Source organism: Theropithecus gelada, chromosome 10, assembly GCF_003255815.1.
Source record: "Theropithecus gelada isolate Dixy chromosome 10, Tgel_1.0, whole genome shotgun sequence".
In the NCBI taxonomy this organism is placed as follows: Eukaryota; Metazoa; Chordata; class Mammalia; order Primates; family Cercopithecidae; genus Theropithecus; species Theropithecus gelada.
In genome coordinates this window covers 18387315-18399389 of record NC_037678.1, presented here as the reverse complement: position 1 = coordinate 18399389, position 12075 = coordinate 18387315, and the positions used below count along the sequence as shown (strand labels likewise).

At 44.4% G+C, this 12075-nt stretch overlaps 1 protein-coding gene across 3 annotated transcripts in view; it reads left to right on the top strand.

Annotated features, from left to right (window-relative positions):
- Window positions 1-12075, top strand: part of SLC5A1 (solute carrier family 5 member 1) — a 73879-nt gene that overhangs the window by 19212 nt on the left and 42592 nt on the right. For 2 of the 3 annotated variants that reach the window (XM_025399287.1, XM_025399288.1), the window contains exons 3-5: window positions 8715-8819; window positions 9735-9794; window positions 10292-10396. In XM_025399287.1, the coding sequence (XP_025255072.1) occupies window positions 8715-8819; window positions 9735-9794; window positions 10292-10396 (270 nt within the window). Of the gene's footprint in view, window positions 1-1430; window positions 1606-8714; window positions 8820-9734; window positions 9795-10291; window positions 10397-12075 lie in introns of those variants that run through there. The other variant, XM_025399290.1, reaches the window with a different exon arrangement.

Here is a 12075-nt window from a genome sequence, read left to right as displayed (position 1 = left end):
CAGCTCTAACATCACATGAGCTGGATTAAGATGTCAGTTTTCTATTTCCATGCACACAAAACATAACTGTAGTTAGCACTCGGTGACATTTTCATGTCTTTTTCTACATCCCCCCTCAACAAAAACACATAACTTACATGCCTACTTTGCTTTCAGTCCTCAGGCTCTGCTAGTGAATCTGAGACAGCTCTGGAATTGTTGTCCCTTATTCTTACAGATTTTAAAGGATTTTGTTCTGATTATAAAATTATACAAACCTCTTGTGAAAAAATTGGAGAAATATTTTAAAAATGCACTCACATTGTTTTGTCTTCCCAAGATAATCATTGTTAAATTTGGATATATTTATGTATACACAGGTACACACACACACACACCCCCACACCCTTATGCATATATTTAAACATTTTGGGACTCATATGGCATATAGGTTTGTATCTCCTCATGTCATAACAAATTCTTCAAAGCTATAATTTTAATGGCTGCACAATATTCCGTCATATGGCTGGGTGCAGTGGCTCGTGCCTATAATCCTAGCACTTTGGGAAGCCAAGCTGGGAGGATAGCTTGAGGTCAGGAGTTCGAGACCAGCCTAGTCAATATAGTGAGATCCCATCTCTACAAAAAAATTTTTTAAATTCCACCATAAATATGAACTTGAATTTATCTAATTGTTTTTCTATTGTTGGGCCCTTACGTGGTTTCCAACATTCCTCTGTTGTAAATGACGTAGCAATGAACATACTGATGAAATCCTTATATCTAAATCTTTGTCTGCATCTGTGATAATTTGCTTAAAACCGAGTCCTAAAAATAGGGTCATATAAGTGGAAGGAGACAAACTTTTAAATGATTGTAATGTGTACCAACCAACAACTTTCCAGAAAAATGGTATCAATTTACATCTCTACCAGAAATATGTGGGAGAGCCTATTTACTTGCCAACACCAAGTATTTAACATTAAAAAAAGCCTATTTGATGGACTAACCTATAAGGTCAGTTCCCCTTATGGTCTTGTTCTTATGAACACTGAGCTTATGGGTTGCCTGACTGACATTTCACAGAGCCACTTCATAGTCTCCAGTATACCCTGCTGTTCTTATGGACCCTGGGTAGGCCTGGCAAGCTAGGTTTATTGCCTCTTCTTCCAGAGAGAGTGGTCCTTGGCATGTCCCTGAGAAGCATCCTTACCCCATGCCCCAGTGGGAACAAATGCAACTCTCAAGACATTTGGTTGCCATGGTTTTTGTTGTTTCCCCAAGTGGAACGTTCAAGGATTTGATATCACTTACTCAGCAGAACTTTACTGAGTCCTTGCCATGCACAAAGAATGTCCTCTGTTAAGTGGAAGCAGGACTGGATTGCAGAGAGCCAGGAGTACCTGAAATTCGTCTTCTGAATTTCATGCCACAGCTGAGAGGCAGAGGTCACAGTGAGCTGAGATCACGCCACTGCGCTCCTACCTGGGCAATGGAACAAGACTCTGTCTCAAAAGTGGGCTCTTTGAAGGCTAGAAGGTATTTGGGGCAATAGACCTGTGTGGAAGCAGTTATCAAAGTGGGGACGTGACACACACCAGGAGAGGGGAGCAGACAACATGTGAGGTAAGAGATGGGAGGATGGAGATCGGCTCTGGATGGTGTTAGTGGAGAGGTAGGACGGGGCTTCATTTTGAAGACGAGGGAAGCATTTTTATAGACAGAGCTTGATGAAGAGGGCATTCCAGGAAAAAGAAAAATCTCATAAACGAAAGCAGGAGGCAGGAAAGCACAGAGCATATCTTGGAAATGGAGCCAGTGTGGTTTTGCCAGAGTGGAGGTGACATGGCAGGGCATGACAGGGCTGCTGAGATTGGAGAAGGTGGGACTGACTTTATTGCAGAGAGCCTGGAGTGCCTGTACTACCTCTTCTGAATTTCATGCCACAGCTGAGAGGTAGAAAAGTGCTCTGGTCAACAACCTTTGTTGTCTCTGGTGGTTGAGATCATCTCTGAGAACTCTCACAATCCCATCTCTTGAGGAGATAAATTGTTTGCGGAAGGATTTCCCACCAAGCTTTTGAGTGGCTTCAGTGGATTTCCAGTGGAAATATCTTTGCTTTCATAACTTTACTGCGGCCTGATGGTATCCTGGAAGTCTTGATTCTACCAAGCCCTCCAGTTCTGAGGTCTCCCTGGTGAGATCGGTCAGTTTCTTTCACTCCATGTTCTATATATTGGCATGTGGTTGAAGTGAAAATGCCGCCCACTGGGCAGCACAGGTGCCATGTATACCTGTGTATACATACATAGGTGTGTGTATACACACACACACACACGTAGATGTATATACAGACACACACACACACACACATATATATATATATATATATATTTTTTTTAAGAGATGGAACTTTGCTCTTGTTGCCCAGGCTGGAGTCCAATGGCACGATCTTGGCTCACTACAACCTCTGCCTCCCAGGCTCAAGTGATTCTCCTGCCTCAGCCTCCTGAGTAGCTGGAATTACAGGTGCCCACCACCACATCTGGCTAATTTTTTTGTATTTTTAGTAGAGATGGGGTTTCACCATGTTGACCATACCTGGTCTCGAACTCCTGACCTCAGGTGATCTGTCTGGCTCATATCCCAAAGTGCTGGGATTACAGGTGTGAGCCACCGCGCCTGGCGGGTAACAGATCTTTAAAACTCTGGCAGTTAAGCAAGTGATTTTGGAGAGAACCTCTTTCACTTTTTGCCCTCCAGATCTTAGCATTTTATTTATTTTTTGGTGGGGGACATGGTCTTGCTCTGTCCCCCAGATTGCTGCAGCAGCATGATCATACTCACTGCAACCTTGAATTCCTGGGCTCAAGTGATCCTCCCACCTCAGCCTTTAAAAGAATTTAAGTGATACAGCCACTGTTTTGTTAAGGCAAACCAAATTGGTCTTTTCAGTAATCTAAATTGCATCGGGAGGAAATCTGTTCTTGCTGAATGTTCCAAATAACAGAGAGGCAAATTCTTTAATAGTGATAGCAATTAGAGGGACTGGCCCAGGTCCTCCGTACTGCCAAGAACTCATGGCTCAGTGACAGGTTTCAACGGGGATTTGAAGGTGGATGATGTTAAAATCTTATGGGAAGTCAAGAGGGGCAGCTTGCTTCATTCTAGATGGCTCATATTTGGAATGTTAAAACCTTACCGGAAGTCAAGAGGGGCAGTTTGCTTCATTCTGAATGGCTTATGTTTGGAATAGTCTATTCAGGTCTGAGGTCCACTTTGGGGACAGAGATGGGACTCAGGGAGCAGAGAACAGCAAGGGTGATGAGAATCAAGTCCATTGTCAATGAGGAACAGACACATAAGAAGAGGAACAGACACATGAGAAGTCTGGGGAAAATTTAAGCAGGGAAACCATCCCTGTCCTCAGATATTGGAAGGGCTAACTTGTGGAAGAGAAATTTGACTTGTTCTGTTATACTCTAAAGGGTGGAAGTAGGACTGATAGGTAGACTTCAGCTCAAATAAAGAATGACTTTTTTTTTTTTTTTTTTTTCTGAGAAGGAGTCTCGCTCTGTTTCTCAGGCTGGAGTGCAGTGGCGCGATCTCAGCTCACTGCAAGCTCCGCCTCCCGGGTTCATGCCATTCTCCTGCCTCAGCCTCCCGTGTAGCTGGGACTACAGGTGCCCACCACCACACCCGGCTAATTTTTTGCAGTTTTTAGTAGAGACGGGGTTTCACCGAGTTAGCCAGGATGGTCTCGATCTCCTGACCTCGTGATCCACCTGCCTTGGCCTCCCAAAGTGCTGGGATTACAGGCGTGAGCCACCGTGCCCGGCCAAGAATGACTTTTTAACAACTAGAGTTGTTCCACCACAGATTCAGCTGCATTGTAAGGTAGCGAGTTCTCTGTCACTAGAGGTATGCATTAAGAACTGACCATCACTTGGGAGGTGTTGCAGAGGGGACTTAAGCTGTGGCATCCACAGACCCATTCCACTCTGAAAGATTCAATGATTGTTTAATTTCTCCATACATCTCCCCTCCCACCAGCCTTCCAGGATAGGACATCTAGGTAGTAAAATGTGACTACAAATTCCCTAAAGTCAAAAGAATAAATAGCCTTTCTGCATTTTGTGATGTGACATTATGTTGTTTTCCCAATTCCCATGCTCTCAGACCTGTTGGGTTTGGTCAGACTCAGTTCATCTTGCACAACAAGCAGCAAAAGTATCCACATACTTGTAATGGCCTTTCGAGTCCCATCAGAGGGTGAGGAGGGTTGGGAAAGAAGTTAATGAGAGGTGAGGTCAAGTTGGGGAAATTTTAGATAAAGTCTGAAATCCTGAATTCATAGGAACGCGGGGGGACATTCTAGAGAATTACAGAGAATGGTGATTCATGGCACTGGGTCACTCCCTGCATGGGAGTGGTGCCAATTCTCAAATGGGCATGAGCGTGGGTGAGGAGTGGACAGAGAAAGTGTTTGGGAAATTGGCATGATGAACGCATTGTTGGTGAGCTCCAGCAACAGGAGGAGCAGCGTAAAAACCTGGCAGGGGAGTACAGGCCATAAAACAATAGTGTCTGTCTTAGTTGGCTCAGGCTGCCATAACAAAATACCACAGACTGGGTGGCTTAAACAACAGAAATTAATTTTCTCATAGTTCTAGAAGGTAGAAGTCAAAAATCGAGGTGCCTTCAGGGTTGGCTTCAGGTGAGGCCTCTCTTCCTGGCTTGTAGATAGCTGCCTTTTTGCTGTGTCCTCATACATGGCCTCTTTACTGTGCATGTATAGGGGGAGAGACAGACAGAGATTTCTGGTGTCTCTTCTTATAAGGACACCAATCCTATCAGATTGGGGCTCCACCCTTATGTGCTCATTTAACCTTATTATCTCCCTAAAGACCCTATCTCCAAATACCATCACCTTGGGGGTTGGTATTTATGAATACCAACTTTAACATATGAATACAGGCTTTAACATAATGAATTTTGCAGAGAGGACACAATTCTGTCTATAGCAGTATCCATTGTAGCTCTTGCTAATTGTCTTTGCCGGTGAAGTAATTATCCTCTTGGAAGGAGAAAGGAGGGAAGGGACACTGATAAGAATCAGCTGTGTCAGTCACAACTGGTTCATAATTTCATTTGACTCCTGCACCAACCCTGCTATGAGAGAAGACAGAGGCTTGTAGATGTTCTAATCACCCAGATAGTAAGAGGTCAATAAATCATTCAAACTTGAGTTGTAAAGCTCATGCTGTCTTTGCACTTGAGGGAACTTTACCTTGAAACCTTGCTATATTCCTAAGACTGTTTTTAGGCCTGTAGCTGTCAGGAAGACCACTTGACAGACGCTTTTGGGTGTCCAGGAGAGTCTCTGAATAGGTCAGTGTTATGATCAGAGTTGTGCTTTGGGGAGGTTGCTTGGCCATGTGGGTGGGTGGGGAGGTGACTGATGAAAAGGAGAGAATAGAGATCCTCTAGCAGCCCGTTACTTGGTCCTGTTGAGAGATAGTGACAGGCAGCAGAAGGGTCATCTAGAAAGAGCTAGGTGGCCATAATATTGTGAAGGCAGAGTCAGAGTTTCGGTAAATGATTAAGTGTAGGTCATGGGGTAAAGAGAGGAAGTCCAGAATGAGGAAGGTGGTTCCCCTAATAAAATGAACAGAACCTGGGCTCAGGTCATTCTGGTACCCCGAGCTCTCCTGGCCTCATTCCACTGTCTTCTCAGATAGTGAGTGGGGACTTCAGGACAGCCTGACATTGCTTAGAGTACAATGTCCCTGTTTGGGAGAGAGATTGGAGAGGACTTTCTGAACTTATGACTCATCTAATGCAGTTAATCATTTCTGGTAATTATGTCCTTAATAGTACAGCATTAGGCTTAATTATTTATCAAGCAAGAGGTGATAAATGAAAAGATAGTGGGTCAGGGCAGGTAGGCCACTTGCAGAAGAAAACTTTTGATTAAAAGTGGACTGTTAGGCCGGGTAGGGTGGCTCACACCTGTAATCCCAGCATTTTAGGAGGCCGAGGCAGATGGATTGCTTGAGACTAGGAGTTCGAGACAAGCCTGGGCAACATGGCGAACCCCCATCTCTACAAAAAATACAAAAATTAGTCGGGTGTGGTGGTGCGCACCTGTAGTCCCAGCTACTTGGGAGGCTGAGGCTGGAGGATCACTTGAGCCTGGGAGGCAAAGGTTGCAGTGAGCCGAGATGTGCCACTGCACTCCAGCCTGGGTGACAGGAATAAAACACTGTCTCAGAAAACAAAACAAAACAAAAAAGGACTGTTATCCCCATCAAGCTTTGAGCAGAAGGAGGTAGATGTCTCTAAACACTCTGCCTTCCCCTAGTTTCTCCCCTTCTTAATGAATGGCATCCACCCAGTTACTCAAGTTCCAAATCTAGGAGTTACCTTTGATTATTCTGTCCCACACTTCCCACATCTAACCTATCAACAGAGCCTGCCAACTTTGTTTCTAAAACATACTTCCTAATCTCTACCCTTGCCTTTGTCTCAACTGCTGTCACCCTAGTCCAAGCCACTGTCCTCTCTCACCTAAGCCAGTGATAGTCTCCCACCTGGTTGTTCTATTTTCTCCCTTGGCCCCAACACTGCACTCTACACACAACTTACAGCAATTTAAAAAAGTAAATTAGGTGCTGTCCCTCTCCTGCTTCAGATCCTCCAGTGGCATCCCATCTCACTTAGAATAAAACTCACTTTTTTTTTTGAGTCAGGGTCTCACTCTCACTTTGGCTGGAGTGCAGTGGCATGACTGATCATAGTTCATTGAAGCCTGCAAGTCCTGGGCTCAATTGATCCTCCCTCCTCAGCCTCCTAAGTAGGTAGTACTACAGGCATGCACCACCATGCCCAGCTAAGTTTTTACATTGGTTTTTTTTTATAGTGGCAGGGTCTCACTATGTTGCCCAGGCTGGTCTCCAACTCCTGGTCTGAAGCAATCCTCTTGCTTCAGCCTCCTAAAGTTCTGGGATTAGAAGCGTAAGCCACCACACCCAGCCTAAATGACTCTGTTTTAAAATATTAAGATCACAAATCATTATCACATATCAACCTTCTTTTTGCTTCTCAACTATGCATATCTTTCCCACTTGTGGGGTGTCAGGGGGTCTTTGCTTAGTGGGAATGCTATTCCTGTGGTCTCTGAATGATTAACTTTTTTGTCATCCAGATCTCAGCTTAAAGGTCTGAATTATAATAGTAATTCTTTAATATTAGAGAAAGTCCATAGAGTGACCTTCTCAGACTCTTCAATCTAATCACTCTATCACACCCTCTATTCTCTTCATAGCACTTACCACTCTCTGATCATTGTTTTTGTCATTTATTTATTTATATTTACAGCATTTGAAAATAAGCTTCTTGAGACCAGGGATTTTGTCTGTGTTATTCACAGCTGTTATTAGTGCTTGACACGTGCAGTAGATGGCTAAGTTAATATTTATTGAGCAAATGTACTAATGCACCTACACCAACCACTGTCTCCTCACTGTCATTCTGAGAACTTCTTCTGGCTAGGCCTTCAGAAATCTCTCTCTCCCCTGACTTAATATTTGGCACTAAGCACCAGCTGCCTTATACTGGTAATAGGGGCTGGTATAGTTAGAATAGTTTCTTGGCGTAATCTGTCTTTTGGGAAATAAGCGTTTTGTTCCAGGTTTGGACCATCTTTGGGACATTAGATAAATAACAACAAGCCTCTCCCCATCTGCTTAGCAAGAATGGGGATAATTACACTTGTTTGATTCTTATCAAATGCTGCTGTACCTTCTCCTCTTGGATACAGAAGGACGTTAGAACTTTCTGGAGTTCTTTTTGACCTCAAATGCAATTGAGTTGCTGACACAGTATTATCATTGGTTAGTGCAAGATCCCTCTCTTGCTTTACCTGATATTTTCTTTTTTTGTCTCCCACTCACAGTCCTATTCTCCTTTCCCCTTCCAGTCTTCCACTCCTGGGTATTTGATATATGTGCTTCCAATCTGTCTTCTATAATCTGTATTTAGACATGTGCATATCCTTGAAAAATGCACTGTTTTGTGCATGTGTCCGTGTAGTCCCTAGAACTTTTGTAAAAATATCAATACTACATGATCTAGAGAATTATTATTATTATTAATATCATCTGTTACTTGGGAGTTCATGGAGTCACATAATTTAACAGCTAGGAATCACTTGCAAATCATCAGCTCCACGCCGCTCCTTATTTGACCAGGTAACTAAGGTCCAGAGGCTTTCTTTGAAATGATTTCTTTCAAGAAAATTCTCAGTGTTTACTGAGAGCCTTTACTGGGCAATACCCTAAGCCCAGGCATGCTGGGGAATATGATCAAGGACTCATGTCCTAGGCACACAGCCTTGAAGGAGATTTTTAGAGAGGCCTGGTGGCTGTGGGACTTTCCATATCTTCTTCAGGACTGGACACAGGGCCCATAAAAGACTCACAGATGATCTGGTTTTGGGATACATCCCACTGCTCCTTCCCCAATCCTCTCCTTTTCATCTTTTCTATTTTCTAAGTTTCCACATCTGCCTTCTGAACCAACTGTCCCTTATGATTCCAGAACAGTTGTGCTCCCAGCCTGCCTCTGCTCTTTCTTGTCCTTCTCTTGACTGACATGTCTCTTCTCTCTTTGACCCACTCTGAGTGACCTGGTGGAACACAGAGCCCTTACCTGACTTTCTTTTGCATTTCCAGATTGGAGCCTCCCTCTTCGCTAGTAACATTGGAAGTGGCCACTTTGTGGGGCTTGCCGGGACCGGAGCAGCTTCAGGCATCGCCATTGGAGGCTTTGAATGGAATGTGAGTAACACTGCAGCCATGGTGCACTGGGGCTGGAAGGAGTCTTAGCAGTCAATCAGTTCAATCTATGCTCAGAGGAGCTGAAGGTGTTAGGGAACCCTTCAGGGTCAACCCAGGTTGCAGACAGAGGAGGGGCATGGCTTCAGGAGCCTCAGGGCCCTGCTCGCCTTCCACCAGAGTAGCATGAGAAAACCACTGGTATGACAGCAATAGTATTTTTTCTGTTTTCCCTTCATGTTAAAAAACCAAGGCCCTTCTAGTCCTGTTTGAGGTTTGGAAATGCTTACCACCAGATTTCCATTATTATTATTATTATTTTTATTATTTTATTTTTAGAGACAGGGTCTTGCTCCATTGCCCAGGCTGGAGTGCAGTGGTGCAATCATAGCCTACTGCAGCCTCAAACTCCTGAGCTCAAGCGATGTCCCCACCTCACTCTCCCAAGTAGCTGGGACTACAGGCATGTGCCACCATGCTTGGTGAATTTTTTAATTTTTTGTAGAAGCAGGGCCTCACTACGTTGCCCAGGCTAGTCTTGAACTCCTGGCCTCTAATAATAATAGTAGTAGTAATAATAAATGTAATTATTTATTATTACTATTATTGTTATTATTAAAGCTCTCTAAATGGCATTTTACTCTGTGTAAACCAGGGAAGAGGTGAAGGAGAACCCAGTGCTCTCGCTGTGGCCCAGGGCTGTGATGGTGATGAGCAGCCTCCTGGGCTCCTCTCTGCTGTTTTCTAACTGCTATTTCCATGGGTCAGTTAGGCAGCAAAGGCCTCCTCCAGTCTCTAATGGCTCCTTAGGGGAGAACATGCTGGGTAATTTTTCTGCAGCAGCTGAGGGGCCCTTCAGGTGGCAGGGATGGGCTAAGGTTCCTCCTAGTTTGAGTCCACCTTTTGTGTTCATTTCAGGCCCTGGTTTTGGTGGTTGTGCTCGGCTGGCTGTTTGTCCCCATCTATATTAAGGCTGGGGTAAGTATCTGCTCTGTTATTTCATTTCCTGCTGGCAAATGTATCTGTCAGCTTGGTCTTCCTAGAGGGTAGAGGAGACATTGTGGGATAAATGGCAGAAAAATCTGTGGATTGGCTTTCACTCCCAGGTTATAAAATTTCTGACTGTCTGCAGTGGCATTATATATATATATATATACACACCTCCTCCAGGGTATATATATATATACCTCCTCCAGGGCAAGGGTCTGGCTCCTTACTGATGCCCAGTGACAGGTTTATTGGGCTGGGATAACATCTAGCTACTCCTACAGTGGTAGGGCATATGGGATTAAAATTAGCAAATGGTTGGAGGTCAGGGGCCATCTGGCCACCTCGCAGACTTCCCTGGCTAGCAAAGGTTATGAATCCTTGACCACACTTCTGTGGCTCGTACACCAGGATGGTGTCACTGTTCTGTCTGCTCTGGGCCCTCTGGTCACTGTGGCTGGCAGTGACTTCCCTCACACCCCATGCAGGTGGTGACGATGCCAGAGTACCTGCGGAAGCGGTTTGGAGGCCAGCGGATCCAGATCTACCTTTCCATTCTGTCCCTGCTGCTCTACATTTTCACCAAGATCTCAGTAAGTCCACGGCCCCGGGGAGCTGGGCTGTCTCAGAAGCTGCCACTCTCATTCCTCATCACATGCCGCCCACCAAGAGGTGGCTCTATACATTTCTTTTTTTTTTTTTTTTTTTTTTTGAGACAGAGTCTCGCTCTGTCGTCCAGGCTGGAGTGCAGTGGCCGGATCTCAGCTTACTGCAAGCTCCGACCCCTGGGTTTATGCCATTCTCCTGCCTTAGCCTCCCGAGTAACTGGGACTACAGGTGCCCACCACCTTGCTCAGCTAGTTTTTTGTATTTTTTAGTAGAGATGGGGTTTCACCGGGTTAGCCAGGATGGTCTCGATCTCCTGACCTCGTGATCTACCTGTCTCAGCCTCCCAAAGTGCTGGGATTACAGGCTTGAGCCACTGTGCCCAGCTGGCTCTATACATTTCTATTAACTTGGCCCCTTAAGCCTTCTTGCGCCTTGGAGTAAAGTCCTATTTCTGCATTGAGGAGCCAACGGAGTTCAATGGAAATCTGTCCTCCACTGTGGTGCAGGCTGAAAACACAAACAAATTTGTGACGGTTCAGGGAAAGCAGTTCTTAATAGTAAGATTAAAAGGGAGTTAGGGATAGAACTCTGTATGATCCAGCAATCTCACTACTGAGTATATATCCAAAGGAATTGAAATTAATATATCAAAGAGGTATCTGCACTCCCATGTTCATTGCAGCACTATTCACTACAGCCAAGATATGGAATCAACGTAAGTCCCATTAACAGATGAATGGATAAAGAATATGAGGTATATATACACAGTGGAATACCACTCAGCCTTAAAAAAGAAGGAAATGCTGTCATTTGCTGTGAACATGCTGTCCATGTTCATAATGTGGATAAACCTGGAGGACATTATGCTAAGTGAAATAAGCCAGGCACAGAAAGACAAATACAGCGTGATCTCACTTGTATGCGGAATCTAAAAAAGTTAACTCAGAAGCAGAGTAGAATGGTGGTTACCAGGGTCTGGGAGTGGGGGGTGGGGAGTTGGGGAGATGTTGGTCAAAGGATACAAAATTTCAGTTAGATAGGAGGAGTAAGTTCAAGAGATCTATTGTACAACATGGTGACTACAGCTAATAACAATGTGTTTTGAAAATCACTGAGAAAGCTGGGCGTGGTAGTGTGTGCCTGTAGTCCCAGCAACTCAGGAGGCTGAGATGGGAGCCCCAGGGGTTTGAGGCTACCCTGGGCAATGTAGTGAGACCCTGCCTCTTAAAAAAAATGATTTTTAAGTATTTTCACCACAAAAAAAGATAAGTATTTGAGGTAATGTATATGTTAATTAGCTCAACTGAGCCATCCCATAATATATACATATTTTAAAATATGTAGTACATGATAAATATATATAATTTTTATTTGTCAATTTTTTAAATAGGGGGAGTTAGGGATATCTAAGGGTTGGCCCCAACTTTAGAGGCAGGCATGGGCCTTTGTGCACTGCCAGTGTATAATCTGACTCTATGTGATACTTCTCACACACTTAAACACAAGCAGCCAGTACCAAACTGGAAGGCGCTGCTGAGATTCTGTCTTCTTTTACGGACAGATAAATGAAAACCCTGGAGTTGGAACGAACCTCTGAATCAGGAGTAGAACCCAGGTCTCCGATTCTCAATTCACTGTCCTTTTCTCTGCACAAGGCTCCTGC